This window comes from Ixodes scapularis, unplaced genomic scaffold, assembly GCF_016920785.2.
Source record: "Ixodes scapularis isolate PalLabHiFi unplaced genomic scaffold, ASM1692078v2 PGA_scaffold11__112_contigs__length_91849675, whole genome shotgun sequence".
Taxonomy (NCBI): Eukaryota; Metazoa; Arthropoda; class Arachnida; order Ixodida; family Ixodidae; genus Ixodes; species Ixodes scapularis.
In genome coordinates, this window is record NW_024609837.1 from 36,527,029 (window position 1) to 36,544,335 (window position 17,307).

Sequence of the window (17,307 nt, forward strand, 5' to 3'; positions counted from 1 at the left end):
CCCAATGTTGCCTTAGCGATCGGCAACCCGCTGGCCGCCCGCTAAGGAGCAGCGGCTCGCGGCGGGTCACATTTTTATTATCGGCATTAGTTGAGAATGTGTAGTCCCCCGGACGTAATATTTTGGCTGGGGTCGTATTTTGTGTCCCTACAGCGATACCAGTTTTATTTCATTTTGAATTTTGGCCGGAGTTGCCCTTTAACGTCGTACTCTCATGGCGTTTCCGCGTTGTGCAATCCGTGCTTTATTTATTGGGGCTGTATAACAAAGATTTCGCTGAGTTTTTATTTTTTTATTTATTTACTTGTTTCCAGATTTTATACAGAATATGACAATAAACACGAAATGTTACCATTGTCAGAGCATAAGGTTTTCTAGTTACCCATGTATCCACCACTGTGCAGGGCTTCCAAAGCTTGCAACAGCTGATGCACTTCTGTACGGCATCTATATGGCCGTGAAGGAATAAGCTTGCTCTTTTCTATTGTTCCTTGATGTTTCTCGCGAAAGGTCAACACATCAAAGAAAAACGTGGACGCGATGTTTACAGATCCTGGATCGCGCCATTGTTTTTATTGGATGGGTTGACCTTTCTCGAGAAACATGAACGCCCAATACGGGCGTTAAAAATAAAGGCTGACGGCAGACTGAATCATTCGAAAGAATAGCTGGCCGCACGGGTATCCGGAAACCAGAATATCTAGCATGAGCCTAGCGTGCTAAATCAGTGAAAAACGACATGCATTATTACAGAGTACTCCTGCTTGCTATTATACTAGAAACTTCATTTGGTGGTAAGTGGTTGTTTTATATGTCATCTCAAAGTCAAATTCGGTGTTGTTTTTTGTTTGTTTTTTCGGGCCAAACTAACGAAGCTTGGGTATGTGACACGCCCCAACGGAAGACAGAGGATTAATTTCGACCTTCTGAGATCTTTCGAAGCACAACCCTATAAGGCTTGGTTCGGGCGGTCAATCATATGACGGGAGTGCAGTCAAGAAACACTTTAAGCCTTGGGTACCAGCTCCTTATGCCGATTACGCTGTGAGTGACGCGTTTTTGGTGCTAGGTGTGAAACTACGACGAGGACGCAATGGATGATACTCACGATCCGAAAATGCGCCTTCCCGAGCTTTAGCGACGGCGTCAAGAAGCTCAGGCGATATAGCGTCGCTCTTTCGAGGACTGCATTAACATTTCTGGAGGATGAAGATTCTGCCAGAGCGAACTATGTTCCTAATTAAGCGATTAGCTGCAGATATAACTGAAAGAGCCGCGTCAAGTCACGTGTCGATTTTCCGACTAAATTTAGCGGGTAGATTCAATTTGTGTGGGTCACGTGACATCAAGTTATGTGACGCCATTTTCTCAGCTAGATTTAGCGTTAAAACTGAATTGATGTTGCCGTCACGTAATATTAAATTGTGTGACGTCATTTTTCCCGCTAAATTTAGGAGGAAACGAAATTGGTGCTAAAATCATGCGACGGCAATTTTTTCGCTAAATCTAGCGGGGAAACTGGATTTGTGTGGGACTCACAGGACATCGTGTGAAGTACTTTTTCCCGCTAAATTTAGCGGGGAAACTGAATTTGTGTGTAGGTCACGTGACATGGTCATGTGACGTCAATTTCTTCGCTAAATTTAGCGGGAGACTCGATTGGTGTTGAGGTCACGGGACATCAAGTCATGTTACGTCATTTTCCCCGCTAAATTTAGCAGAAAAAATAGACGGCCAGAAATACCAGAAGGTCGCCCGAAGATCCTAAGAAAGTCAACCGCTCTAAAAAGCGTCTTCTTGGATTTCAGATAAAGCATGGAATAGCTGGCAGCAACGATTAGTTTAAGCACCATATGATGGCCGAAATGGCATTACATTGAAACGTAGCTCATTGAGTGTCTCTAGGAGGGAGGAATATACACATCAATCAGAATGACAAAAAAAAATAGAAGAAGCTCGGAAAAACAACACAATTCGTTTGTTTCTTCTGCTTTGACGCGTTAATTTCGCTGGTGCATAGCATTTCATGTCAGAGTGACGTTTAGGTTTTTCCCGTCAATTATAAACGGCGGGTGGGAATGCTTCAAATTCTTAACTACTTCTATTATATCTAAATGAAAAACTGCCCCAAATGAAATCAGAGAAGACAGCTACCGCTTGCCTATGTTTCTATAAATATAAGTGTAAATACAATTCATGCGCTCAACAGAATTTGTTCTGAATCTTTGATAACATTTACTCCCGGTGTTGTTTTAGACAAGTTCAAAGTATCCCTTCTGGAGCGTGTCGTATATCCCAAGCTTCTCGACGCGAGGGGCCTCAACGGAGAAAAAATTCTGCGTATCGAAGACGGACTTGTACTGACCTTGGAGAAAAGCGTCGTCCTAGCCGAAGATTTTGTCGTCATTCAAGACGATGGCAGAGAGCAACATGTAAGTGCGCCCACCATACGAACTCACTCACTTATTCATTGGCTAATTTATTAAGGCGAAAGCCTTATTTGTGTCATCGCTCAGCCGACCTTCAAAGTACTTGAGTGAAAACACGTCGGCGGCACGAGAGGTACCGAAATCTTTACGTGACTAATCAGGCGAATTAGAGGCAATGAAATCAAGAACGATGACAGGCCGATTTAAGAGGAATCAAATTGAATTCCTAGACGTCACCTCTAGGCGTCGTTCTCGACGTCATCCTAGACGTCGTGCTTTAGGTCGTCCTAGAAGTCGTCAAAGACGTCGTCAAAGACGTCGTCCTAGAAGTCGTCCTAGACGTCGTCTTTGAAGCCGTACTACACGTCGTTTTTGACGTCGTCCTTGAATGGCTTTCGACTTCCTACACGTAAGCAGTCTTAAGTGTACTCTTCAAATTTTTAGTTTCTACTTATAACCAGGCCTATATGCAGCAAAATGTTGAGTTGATCCAATTGGTTTATGATTGGATAGAAGCGCCGAAGGACAGGGACAAAGTGAAAGAGTCGTTACTTCCTTCACTTTGTCCCTATCCTTCGGCGCTTCTGTCCAGACCTATATAAAACGCATTGCATGTACCCATTTACTTTGTTTGGTAAAGCAGGAACGACATATTGTTACTTATTGATAGAAGGAACGCGTAACGTTACCTTTTGATGAAGTAACGAGTAACGGTCTTTAGTTACTTTTGGAGATGAACGTGAACAACGAGAGCACCCAACCCAACTTTCCTTCCAGCTCGTGCCTGTAACTTGCAGGTGGAGAAAATTAGATAGACAATAAATGGATGCGCACAAGGTATCCGAGTATAGCTACAGTTATCCCTGAATAAGCGGATTAAAGATCAAGGAAATACTGACAACGAAAAATGCTAAAAGCGGCAACACTGCTTCATATAGGGGGTGCGTGATGTTTATACAGCCTGGAGTTAGTCTGTTTCAAATGGTGACTTGTCCCTCTGCTGTAGATGAACAGCTTAGCCAGTGCAGTACAAGCGCTAGCCTGGGGTCTTTAACGTGCACCACGCAGTAGCGATACACGACTGCACGCCGGTAGAATATTCATCCAGATCGAAACGCGCCGGGGTGGGAATTAAACCCAGCATCCCTGGATTCTGCAGCGCAAGCTTTCGCTCCACGAGCGTCAATCCGGTGTATGCTATCCCACTCGGCCACCGATCTCCCTTCTGCTTCATAAAAATGACACATCCAGGCTAACGAGAAAAGTGCGCGTTACCTTCAAGCTGACGCAACGCGTTCCTTTAGAATCGCAATAAGGAGTAATGTAGTTCTAGTCGGTGACAAGTTAAGGGTAAAGTGGAAGCTCCTTCCACCTTTTTCCACCTTAGCAGAGCGAGCGCTGGAGAGGAGGTCACCTTCTCTCTAGCCATCGCTTTGCTAAAGTGGAAAGGGGTCGGATGAGATTACCCCGAACTCATAACCTCTCCATATAGTAGTTGCTTTTTTATCGAGTAACGAGCAACTGTGTTCAGTCACTTTATTTCGGTAACGTGCAGTGATGTACACGTCTGCTAATAACGCCCAATCTTCGATGTCTGTCTTTTCTTCCTCCCTACAGTCGCCGACACGTTAAGAAACGCAGGGCTTATTGCGTTCACGCTTCCAGCTTCGGATGCGTCCTTCGGCGTCCTCATCGGCTCACGCCGGACTTTTTTGGGTAGCAGAGCGATAATAGGATTCCCTTCGTTTCTTAGAGTGACAGTGACTATAAAGTGGCCCAAGGAAATCGTACACCCACAAACAGCTCAAGAAATGCTGGGTGTGACGAGTCCCGTGCGTCAGATTATCGCTCTGCCGCCAATGAGACTGTGACATTAGTCGATAAGAACGCGGTGAATCATGAAGCGGGAACAGATCACGTCACGTCCTGCCCATCTCGAAGAGACACTGACAGGGCATTTATGCTCGCCGAGGTTTTTATTTTAATATGACCACCAAGGGCCGAACTGCCCACAACACAATTGGCGGCTCGAAATTCGTATTCTTCCCGCCCAAAAACCACCGGTCGAGAATTGGCCGGCTTCAGGCGCGCTTATTCTCTTTCGACGGTCACGTGCCGTTTAAACTGATGCATACCATATATATTCAAAGTCGTGGTTCACCTGAAGGCCCGGCCACACTAGCGTCGAGGAGGCTTGCCGAGCGCCGTCGGTTGCCGCGGGCTGCCGTCCGGAACCAGTTCTCACCCTCAGCGGCCTGCCGACCGGCGCCGTCTGAACAACCGGCCCGCGCCCGTCTGAGGGCTCGCCGTTTCTTGCCGCAGAAGGAAGGATGCAATGGGAGGTGGCGTAGATAGCAACGTTTTGATGTCATGGCAACGCGCAAGCCGCTTCGTCGCGAGTCTTTCACGTTGCAAAGGAGCCTAGCGTGATTTCGTTTGCAACCCCTATTTCCCCCAATGCCTTTTCCAAAGGTTGTGCTCTGAAACTGTGCGACAGTATAAATGGTGAACATTGTCGCCACAAGTTCTATCACTCATTCTCTAAAGTAGCCTTCGTCTCTGGCGCGCAGCCGAGGCCGCAAAGCACTGGCCTGTCCATCGGTGAATCGGTAGCTCTAACTCGGCCGGAACCAGAACCTGCGCCACCTTGCCTTCAAAGCGCGGCGACGTCGCAAGATCAACGAGCAGTCAAGGATGATACCATTCACGCTAATCATCAGGTCATCGTCGACACCTGCCGTGTAGGCAGTGAGTGCGTTTTGTACGCTGATTCATGCGGAAGATGGGAGCCGAAATGGAATAACCCAACGACGAGCAGACAACGAAAGCGCAAAAAATCCGGCAAATGCACGCGCGCGTGACGAGATCCAGTGCTGTTACCTGACTATAACGCCGGTAAAAGGGCACCAAAGCGGAGGCCAACGTGGCCCCCTCGCGTTGAGACATCGACTATCCGGACGGCGGTGACGCACGGCGGCGCCGACAGGCAGCGGCGCTGCTGCTATAAAAAATAGTAAAGAATATGAACCCCACTTCTGTGGCCTCCAAAAAGCTACAAATACGTTGATCGAAAAAAAGAAATAATGTTGCACAGATCACAGGAAATACATGCACACGTCATTCTCAATATAGCGACGTGCAGGGGACTGGACGACACAATGGCGGCGCCACTGATCCATGTTCTAGTAGGCTGGATCGCGGGATAGAGGCTTCTCTTGGTTGGGCCGAGAGGTACCATCGGCAGCAATCACTTGACACCAGCTAACATATGGGCAAAACAAGAAAAAGTGCAATTTCCTCCGTTTCTAAACTGTCGTCGGCACTGAAACTTCTAAAGGCCTTGTCACACTGAGGCAACACGATGGCAACAACAACACAACACGTTGTCCAACAGTCGGGCAACTTGTTGCTCGCTCCCCGTGTTGTTCGACAAACCTGTCACATCGCGGCAAGAGCGGCACAACATGGACGACAACTAAAATGTTGCCTCGGTATGACAGCTTTCGGCAACAAAAACAGCAACTTGCGTTGGACAACGTGTGTTGCCCTGATAGCCGGCTGAGCGAATTTTGGGCCGGCAACACGACAACACAGATAGCTTCGATGGATAGCTACTTCCCTATAAATAACGTCGTACTCAAATAAAGGCTTGTAAAACGTTATTTAACAATAATTAAGGCTGGCATACATCTAAAGTTTTTTTATTAATGTTTTCACTACGTAATTACGGAAAACAAATGCCGAATTGGTCACAGCTAGGATTGTAAACATTCAGACTGAGGTTGAAATTAGAGCCGCCGAGAGACGAGCTCACATTACTGCTTGTAAAATAAAATGGCATGCCTACTCACCCGCTAATAAAGTATAATAAAAATAATCCAGAAAAAAAATGTAAAACAAAAATCGAAGCATTAAAGCGATTACTTTGATCACGATTGTTTATGCTTGGAACTTCGAAACAGCCGCTACCAGACACCTGATTTGTTTCAAAAATACCCAGGACGTTTTGGGGGATGAAGCGATCACATAGCAGGCGGTAGGCAAACAGACAGCGTTAAAAAATTTTATTCCATCTATTGTTATGAAGGCCGATCGTATCGGTGTCGCAGTTTTGAAATGCTGTCAGTTTAGCTCAACTCCACGTTACAAAAGACGCTTTGGGGGACTGCCGGTGCTTACTCAATTTTACAGTAGAAGTAGGAATGTCATGGAAATAAAGACCCGGACAGAAATAGTTTATACCGGGTGACGTAAATCCCGAACATATACCAGCGATCTCACTTCCCTCGGTTAGGGCTATCTGCTTTGTCAGCGAGTGAAAAACATTTTCAGAAAATGAAGGGTGGAAAATACTCCCCGTGTCAAGTTTTCTAATCACAGTCACTGCTTGATGTCGTCCCTTGGCAATTTCCGGCCCATCGAAAGCACTAGCACTTCATGGAGTCGCATTTCCAGCGATTCCGCGCCGCACACGAACGAAGGTAAACAATCAAGATGGCAGAGTGTTCCCCGTGTTTTCCCCGCCGTCAGCACGATGTGAGAGGTTAGTCAGACCACGTGAGGCGGACAACAAATCGAACAGTGTTGGATGGATGGATGGATAAATGGACAGTCGACTCCTCGCAGAGGCCCGCATGGGTACATTATGGACCCGGGTGTGGAGAGCCAGGTTCACGCAGGGACAGGAGAGGACGTGCACACACTGCCGGCAGACCGACGAGACGACGGAGCACCTGGTGCCGCAGTGCCGGCGCATTGTACCGGTCCCTAGTACGACGAAGCTACCAGTAGCACTGGGTTTCCGAATCGGTGCAGAGCAGGGAGAGGAAGAGCAAACAAAAAGGACCACATCTCCACGTGGTGAATGATGTTGATTGGGGCGAAGCTCGGGTGGTGGTGATGATACTTATTTTATTGTTGATAGGTAGTGCTGATGGTGCTGTTTTTTTTTTATTGTTCATAGGTAGTGCTGAGTTCCGGGTTGCGTTTCGACTTTATTATTACAGCTTTATGGTCGGTGAAATGCAGAGCCAGTGGTTCTTCTAGCGGATCAGCTTGGATCCGCTAGAAGCCGTGGGAACGCGTCTTTAAGTCAACGGTCCATGTCAGAAAGAGAATGTGTGGTGTGGAACGTGGTTACACACGCATTTGAGCATTTGACCGCAGCGCCCTCTCGTCTATAAACGTTGAGCCAATGCATGCAAAGTTTAACGTGATTATATACGCATTTGACCGCAGCGCCCTCTCCTGTATAGACGTTGAGCGGCTACATGCAACGTTTCATCCATGACATCCCCAGCTCTTGAGTTACTCTATCACGTCTCGGAGCCCCCTACTAGTCCCGCAGTCGTGGCCGAGTGGTTAAGGCGATGGACTTCAAATTCATTGGGGTCTCCCCGCACAGGTTCGAACCCTGTCGACTGCGCAAACATATTTTCTTTTTATGTGAGCACGGACGCCGGCCGGCCGGCCGGTCGGACGGACGGACGGACGGACGGATAAGGCTAGGCCCTAAGGAGCTTCGCCCCTAAAATAACGTTCGATCGGCCATATACGTGACGAAAAGGTGGCTGGAAGTCTGGTGGAGAGAGACACATCGGCGGAAAGAGTGCAATCGACCACCGGAACACCAAGCGGAAGCGGAAGTCGCGGGAGGCGCGATTGACCAGGCTAGATCCAGTATCCATTACTGTTGATCACCCGATACAAAGGGGAGAGCCGCAGACTCCAATTCAATCCAATAGATGTTAATGGCTATACCCTTTGTAATGGGCGGTAGCTAGCGCCACCTAGCCTAAGCCTAAAACGACAAAGACATGATTCCTCCCGCCCTTTTAAGACAAATTTTCTCCCCCTAACTATCACCAGGCAGTGTGGGATATCACCAAGATAACTTTCGGGGGATCGGGCAAAAAAAAACAACTAAAAACATCACCCCTTTGCCTCTTCCCCCCGGCGAGGGAGTCGCCAATTATCCTCTGGTCAAACCTTGTCGGCGTTACCCCAGCACCGGGCCCACTGGGAGACAGGGTTGAGACTTCAGGCCGGAGCCACGCGGGAGGGAGTCCCAATGTTCCTCTGTCCCGCCTGTCCCCAGCTGTGCTAGTTAGTTGTCCATCATTTGATTTCCCCTAGATAATTTCCACCAATCTTCTAATCGTATCTTTTTCACTGTAACCCTTTTCTCTTCCGTCCTTCCATCGTCACCAGTAAAACCCAGGGCCCCGGCCAAATCTGTTACCCCTTCAGGGAGGGCAGGGCGAAGCCCCGTGCACTTCAAAACCGTGTGCTCTAGTGTCTCGCTATCATTATGGCAGGCGGCACCTAATGTGTCTGCCTCCTAAAATTTAGCCCTATACGTCCTCGTCCTTAAAACTCCCGTTCTTGCCTCGGTCAGCAAAGCACTTCCCCGTGAATCGTCAAACAGTTTTTCCTTTCGTATGTCCTGCTTTCGTGACCTGTACACTGTTAAAGCTGATTTCTCCTGCATTCTCTCCTCCCACATTTTCCTCTCAGCCTCTCTCATCCTGTTTTTCACTGAAGTAGTCTGTTCAGCCCCATCACCAGTGTGTAGGTATTTAAATGTAAGCTTTCGGGTTCGGTTTGCCCATTTCGTGTTTAAACTTTAATGTATAAATACTTGAATACCTTCCGTGCCTACCGCGTATCATACATTTCAGTCAACTTTTCTTTATATTTCAACTTACTAATTGCCTCCCTGCTCTCAAAAGACGACCATCCCATGTCCCCCTGTACTCCATCTTTTGGTGTTTTTCCATGTGCTCCCAGCTCCAATTTGCCTACGCTTCTTTGTCGAATTTCTAATCCTGGTTGAACCTCTGATTTCATGCACTGTACTGCATTGTCAAAAAACAGTCCTGGCACCATCACTCCTTTCCATATACCTCTGACCACTTCATATCCGTTATAGTTCCATAGTGCCTTGAGCTTCATAATAGATTTATTTCTTTTCTCTTTTCTCATTACACTCTCCTCGTGTCCCTCTAGATACTTCCTTCCCTCATTAAGCCAGACTCCCAGATATTTGTATTTTTACATGGTCTATTACAATGTCTTGAATCATCAGGGGTTCCCTCTTTTCATCGCTAAACACCATTACTCCAGACTTTTCACTACTAAAACTCATGCACAAGGTGTCCCCTTCCTCGCCACATGTTCCAGTTAGTTCCTGTAATGTATTCTGGTTATCTGTCATGAGTACTATGTCATCTGCATACATCAGTCCTGGCATTACCTGCACTACATTTCTCCCTCCTTCCATATAACTCACATCAAAACGTAAGTTGCAGTGCTCTAATTTATTTTCCATTTTACTGAGATATATTATGAACAGCAGAGGTAACAGCGTTGTTTATCACTAACTTATTGTTTGTGTACACCTGCCGGAGAAACCTAACTAAATTTGTATTTAACATATACTCCTTCAGCCGACCCCAGTGTTTTTTCTGGTTCACATTATCGTACGCTCCCTTGATGTTCAAATAAGCGAACCATAAAGGAGTTTGGTTCTTCGTTGCTATCTCTATACATTGAGTGGTGACGAATAAGTTATCTTCCAGCCTTCTATCTCTTCGAGATCCATTTTGGAGCCCGTGCAGTATTTGCATATCTTCTGTCCATTGCTATTCGACGCTTTACTATCGGCATAGCTAATCTGTATAAAACTGAAGTTACCGTTATCGGGCGATATGATTTAATGCTGTCTTTGTTTCCATTGCCTTTATATATAGTCTCATTTTACTTAGTTTCCAATCACTGGGTACCTCTCCTCCCATCATTACTTTGTTAATCACATGCCGTAACTTCAATTTGCTTGTTTTTCTCTAGTGTCTTCATGAGTTCCATGGGTATGTTGTCCAGGCCTGTTGCTGTACCTGCTAGAACCTTATTTTCTGCTTTGTCCCATTCTTTTGTAGTCGTCTCCATCGTTACACAATTCTGTTCCTCCTCAACAGTGCTGCTGACCGTGCTGTTCACTGTCTCCCTCTGCTCAAGCTGGGAGAAAGCCTCTTCGATTGTCCGCCTAATATATTCACGTGTCTCTTCCCTCTCTACTCTTCTCCCCTCCTGTGTGGTCAGTGAGTGTTGGATACCCTCTGTCTTTCTCTCCTGCGTTTTAATGTGCTCCCAAAACCTTTTCGCCGCATTCCTATTTATTTATTTACTTCCATCATCCACTGCCCACATGCACTTCCAATTTTGGCCTGTATTAAAGCTGATGCTTCCCTTTTCCGCTCTTGGAAGTTCTCCCATTTTGAAGCTATTTCAGCTGGCAAGGCTCCCCTTCTTTTGCCCACCTATGCTCCCTAGATGCATATTGGCGCCGCATTATGGCTGCTTTGACCTCCTTATCCCGCCAGATTTTTGGCTTGTGTCTTCGTTTTTGCTTTCCTCTTTGTTTAATTTTATGCTTCTCTACATTTTTTTTCTTTTTAAGGTTTCTATTATATCCTCATACGCCCACTCTCGTTCTGGTTGTTCCGATACTTTGTTCTCGATGCTTGTTGATACTTTTTGTATTTGAGCTTCACTTAGTTTAGGTTTACCCGTTCGTTCCTGGGCGTGTTGTTCTGGTTTGGATGCGCAAAATTTAATCTTAATTCGTTTGTGGTCACTCTCTTAGCTTTTTGTTCCGTCCTCATCAATTTCCATACTTCCTAACCTGTAACACAGTTTATGGGACATGAGGCAGTAGTATATTGTTGAGTGTGAGTTCTTTCGTCCCACGTCCCATGTTGCCGTCGCATTTTACTTGTGCATTAACTAACACTAGGTCCAGGGCCTCTAAGAAATCTTTTAGCAGCTTTCCAGTTGTATCTGTGAATCCGTCAAACTCTTCTAAGTGGGCGTTCATGTCTCCTATCATAATTATTTCCTGATTAGGACCAATTTCTCTGATATCCCTCGAGTGTTTAGACCTGTTACCCTACCTTCCAGCCATAAATTTTCTCTGCAGCTTTCCTTCTCTCTTTCCCAGTCTTGTCCTTTAACTAACATGCCTAGACCTCCGCCTTTGCGTTCACCTCCCCTCCGGTTGCATCCCATCCAGGAGTAGCCTGGTGCGTACGGTGGTTCCTCCTCATCTATAACGTGCGTTTCTGCAACCCCATTCACTGTAAAACTTTCACCCTCTAATTGTTCACTGACCTCCACCCACTTTAATTTGTTTCTACCTCCCCGCATGTTTATGACCCTGTCATGAGCTGATTTTTACTCTTACTTCTAAGGGGGTTCGTCCTGCTCTCCCTGCGGCTCTTGCGGTACTCGCACCCAGGAGCTTCCCCCGACTCTCGTACTGGTACATATGGTGCTGGTACATCTACACCGGTGCCGTCCGGGCTTTGTGGGTCCCCAAAGAAGCTGCAACATGCCGAAGCAGCCTCTCTCCTACTCTTTTACCTGTGTTGCCGGGTGGCAGCAACATGTTGCCCGACTGCTGTTGTTACCGCGGTGTGACAGGGTTGCCGGCAACACGATTTTCTCGTGTTTTCGGATAGAGTTGTCAAACTGTTGCCTCAGTGTGACAGGGCTTTTAGCTGCGATTCGGGAAGCCTATCAAATAGCTTGTGCACAAACGTTAAAACGGACAGCCCTTACAGTTCTTACAGATAAGTGTTTTGCGGTCAAGAGTGACTCCGCTGGGCGAAAACATGTAGTGAAGCTCAGTGAGACAAGACTTATTTATTATTTTATTACAGTTATCCAGAGTTACCGCGGAGTCGCTGGCGGTTTCGGTGAGTTGGGTTTAGCAAAGGACTAGCTGGAAGGCTTTTGCTACGCGGAGTTCGCTCACTCCCGGAAGGCCGCTGTCAAGATGGAACATTTTCGACATCCATCAACTTCTGGGCTTCCCCGTGGACGGTTTTACTGAAGGAAAGTTCTTTTTGTTTACTCCACAACGAGAGTAAGCTTGCCAGCTCAGCCGTGGGTGCTCCAGCACGTTTGATTTTTTTTTAAATCGACGTTCGAACGCTGGACAAATATCGGTTCGATCTCCAAGCACCCGATATAATGATCTCAACATATCATAAAATACTCTCTTCGAGCACGGCGCCCAAGCTTCAGTATGCCTACTTTCGTAGGTTTCTCCCGCAGACTTGCATGTGTTGCCTGGTGTCAAGTAATGGCCGCCGGTGGTACCGCCGACGGGCTCCCGATCCGCGATACTACAACAGAGGTCAGTGAGCGGCTCGCGACGGACCAACGTTGCGACGGACGTGGGGCTGCTACGTCGGAACTGCCCTTCGTGGTACCGGCCACTCAATCTTCCAGCGCAGAATATCGAGCGGGAGGGATACAAGTTCAAAACAATCGCACGACAAATGGTGCACACAACTTCGTCGTATGCTTCACACCCTGGAGAATAAAAAATTAAAAAAAACGCGGTTGGGTGTAGTACGTGATTTCCGGCCATGAGCTTCTGTGTTCGTGTTTCGGTTTCGATTCCGGACAATTGAGTTTCTTTTTTTTTTTTTTTTTAGATTTGGGTGGTGTTAGTGTTTTTTTAAGCTGTCAGTAAGTATAGACCATTCCGCTGAGGATTCTCTGGGCGGCGCCATTTTGTTCGCCCGCAGCGCCATCCACGTACATCCGGGCATTTCAACGGAGTCGTCGGGGTGGGGAAGGAAAGAGCACGGGCCGTTATCGTTGGTTATCATCGTTCGGGCATTTTTGGTCGGCTCTACCCAAACATGGAAGCCCAAACATGGAAGCCATTTCGCTCCCTCTTTTCACCCGGGTAAATGGTGTATCGTTACTGGAAAAATAGTCCCATTTTTCGTTTTGTTTTCAGATGAGCGGTAAGGAGCTGGAGAAGAACCTGTACCACGACAGGCGTCACATGTCAGCACTTTCGATAGAAGAGGTGGACGGAGGTTGGGAGGTGGTAAGGTCACTGGGGCGGCTATTTCGACCAATTATTCAAACATTGATCAAGGTGTTGACTAAGAATCTTTCTAATGGAGCACTGCCGAGAAATAAATATCATAACTTAGTCGGCCAAAACATTTTTACGTCCGATATCTTCATAAATACCCAAAAAACTACATACGCGATCTTTTGTTGGCATTTTGAGGAACACGCTTCACTTCGTTAACTTAAAAAAAAAAGGTTGTAATCTAGTTGTTTTTGCTTAACAACTTTGCAAGAATAGATTTTAAAACAGGATTGTGTTTTTTTGTGTGTTTTTTTTTTTTTTTTTTCACTGTGGTGCTTATTATTATTTTTTTTCGTCGGGTAGGCTAGACAATGTATGCTTTAAATTTTCAGAGGGGAGTCTTGAGCGACAAGTTGAGGATTGAACCAATGCCATTGAAGGCGCGTTCTGAAGACGGAAGCATTGCCCACAAGGTTTCTAAGATTCAGAAAGAGGGAAATTACGAGAATGATTACATAGGTAATATCACCACTTCATCAGTTATCACGCGAATCATTTCAATAGTAACGCTGCTTAAACTTTGTCTGTCATTGAAGCGTTTTTTTGTTTTGTTTTAACCTGGCATTTCTCAGTGATTTTGGCGTATGGTGATTTTTCACCACCGAGCGAGAGGCGATGATTTTTAGTTGGCTAACGGGCGTCGTTTTTTAACCGACCGCTGCAATGTACACTTTACGCTGCAAGCGCTACATCGATGTTTTGATCACATTTCTAGCGAGAATATATGTTGCGCGTATTAGTAACTACAAAGTTTTTAAGCTCTCCGAGCGTATGTATACATATCAATTGTTGCCGCCATATTATGTCGAATGCAAAAATCTCCGTTAAAGAAAACGTTTCATCCTGGGGGAGAAATTAGACTCTGCAGATTATTCATGAAGCTAAGACACAGGACATCGATAAATTAGCATTATTTACTTCCATCACTTTTTTTCAAGCCTTTGAGGTGCCTGAGCTCCAGAATTGAGCTGACCAATATTCCTAAATATGGAGTTTCTTCGTTTTTTATCTGATATTTATTTTGTATTTGCTGAGAGTAGATAGCGCTAATAGCCGACGCGGTAGGTTAGCCTCTTCGTTGCGTTTGTGCAGCTGCACACATTTTTATATTACATTAACGCTTTCAAATTATATTTGTGCGCAATAAATACCCTCGTTGAAATAGCAGTGTCGCGGGACTACTTTGCACCAATCAACTCAACGTAATTTTATAATATATTGTACAATACGGTACATAACATGCTATAATAAAGTACTACGAAATATATAAAACACCATATATTTCCTGCATTCAAAACGATAAAATGCGGCACAATTCCTTCCAGTTGCACCCGATTTCGTGGCCTCTGAAAGATCTGATGATTCAGAGCAAGGTGAGTAAAATACTCGTTGGAATCCTGGCGAACGATGGGACTGTGGACCACTGCACACAAAAGAACTGTAGCCTACAGCTGTATCATATTATCCGCCCCGCCATTCGCCAAATACCCTCATAGATTGCAGCGATTGTCTATACCAACTTCGAGTGCTCTGCGGGAGAGCACAAGCTTCAGGTTTGTTAGAGTATTTGGTGGGGTGGTATTTATTTATTTATTCGTTTCGTGTAATTACCCCGCGGCTCTCGAATGAATTATTTCAGGAAAAGGGGGGGAGGGGGGTACATAGTCAGTCGTGAAGGTAGAAATACACTCGTGCATGTGTACCAAGAAAGCAACAACAAGGAAACGCAAGCACACAAGAAAACACACTCATCAACAAAAGCGAGCCCGGAATAAGATAAAGAGACATTGGTAGCTCTCGTTCCGGGTACCTGCCAGATAATAACATCAACTGAGAAAGATATGCGCTAAAAGCAGTAACAATAACTCTCGCTTTCCGGGCGACACATGAGTAAAAACACAGATGTAATTTTATCAAATACGTTCAAAGGGTAATAAAATAATGAAAGTAGGAACAGCTAAACACACAGCAGTATCATGCCCAGTAATCACTCGAACTCTGATCGCAAGGATAAAAGCATTTTCCTAGTCATGTCAGTCTGCCAGCTGTCAGGTGACAGTCTGTCAAGGAAAGGTGAGTTTGACAAGATAGAAAAGGTGTCATTTGGTAGGTGATTCCACGCTTTAAGAGTGTTTGGAAAAAACTAATATTTCAGAACGTTTGTTCGGGGTGTCGATTCCCTCATTTCTCCTGAGTAGTTTAATCTCCTAGATACAAAGGTGGGTGGTTGAATCAACTTTGCTTTATTAGTCCCGGTTTGACCATATTAAATTTAAAAATTCAAGCAAAGACGTGTTCTTCTGGAGGAAAGTGGCCCCCACTCTAATTGCTTTTTAAGAGCGGTAACACTTCCTCTATAAATGTAATTTCTTGTGACAAATTTCGCAACCCTGCCCTGCACTTGCTCGATTTCTTTTCGTTCTTTTTTTTTTTCTAAATAGCTCTCTTTTGGGTCTTACAAAACACGGGCGTACTCCAGTATTGGCCGAACGTTAGTCTTAAACAAAGTTGCTTTTGCAGTTTGAGGACAGTCCCTCAAAGTTCGTTCCAAAAAGTTTAACATGCGGTGGGCTTTGGCTGTGATAAAGTCAGTGATCGAGCGCTCCATGACAGATTATGAGCAAATTAAACACCTAGGTACTTCACTACTTCCTCCTTCTTCAGTTTGAAACCGCCGATCAAGTACGGAAAAGATACTGACTGGCGTTTACTAGTGAACGTCATCCGGTAGCATTTAGGAATGCTAAGCTTCATTCCCCAAATCCGTTAAAATACCCTCACTTTCGGCAAGAAAAGTTGATTATTCGGAACTTAGGGTTTTTTTGGTTTTTTTCATTCTTGATTTATATTTAGTTACGTAAAGAGTGGAATAGATGTGTCAAAGGCCAACCGAAAAACGCACGAAAAGCAGAAATGGAAGAAGTAGTTCCACATCCTCTTTGTTTTTCAGGCAACAAACCACATGAGGGATTTTGGAGAAAAAAAAACCGAGAAACTTTTTTTTTTTTTTTTTTACGAGGTTATTGTTGTGGTTGTTTCGCATTAAATGTGCTCGCTTACAAAGAATAGAGAGAAACAATTTTTGCGTGTTCCGATTTGTGTCCGATTTTCGGATAATTTTTTCGCACATGTGTTTCGGCATGTAGATGTATAAAGCACTGGATACGAGGCATTAGAAAAATAGAAAGCTACTCATATTATTTAAAAATGAGAGGAAGGTACCTAGCCGGTCAAGCGACCACAAGCATCGATCATTACGGCCACCTTGCTCAATACCATTCACTTCGGCGGCAGACTAGGCCTCAATAAGGTCCCAGAGTACCATAAGTCCGCAGTCATACGGCTCGCGGACATCACTCGAAAGACACGGCGCAGACACGATGACGGAAGTATACCTGCGGGCACGCCTCAAGCGTTTCCGAAGCATGATTGATTCGAACATGCTTGAACATGCCTGCACGCTGTCTTATGTACATTGACAGTGTGAGCGTGGTCTAGGGATCGAAGAAAATGGATTCTTTCGAAAACTCTGCAGAGTATACAGCCATCGAAACAAATGGAGCTGCCACTTCGGTTTTGTGAGGGAGCCGCCTTGATTGTCTGAACGCATGACAGGTCGGTCGTTTCTATTCCGAGTGCTTGACTCGATTGGCCGAAGCAGATGGGAACTTCACAAAACTGAGTGTGCAATTCGATTCTAATCAGAGGAAGAGTGGAAGGTTTAGACAGTCATAACACGCTCGAGTGACAGTATAGCTGTACTCACTGACAGCCTAAGTGATGCAAAGCGTTGTGCATGGGCGTACCACACGGAGGGGGGGGGGGGGGGGGGGGGGAGGGGGCAAGGATGCGTTTGCCACCTAGTTCTCAGAGTGGGCGGGGGGGGGGGGGCAAAACACATGTTTTGAACCCCCCCCCCCC

General features: G+C 45.8%; 1 protein-coding gene across 1 annotated transcript in view; it reads left to right on the forward strand.

The window, feature by feature from the left end:
* Positions 1 to 739: 739 nt before the first annotated feature.
* LOC115324873 (A disintegrin and metalloproteinase with thrombospondin motifs 13-like) overlaps positions 740 to 17,307 on the forward strand; it is a 101,557-nt gene continuing 84,989 nt past the window's right edge. Inside the window, exons 1-5 of the mRNA XM_042288969.1 lie at positions 740 to 794; positions 2,257 to 2,432; positions 13,243 to 13,335; positions 13,719 to 13,845; positions 14,712 to 14,759. Of these exons, the coding sequence (XP_042144903.1) occupies positions 740 to 794; positions 2,257 to 2,432; positions 13,243 to 13,335; positions 13,719 to 13,845; positions 14,712 to 14,759 (499 nt within the window). The remainder of the gene's footprint in view (positions 795 to 2,256; positions 2,433 to 13,242; positions 13,336 to 13,718; positions 13,846 to 14,711; positions 14,760 to 17,307) is intronic.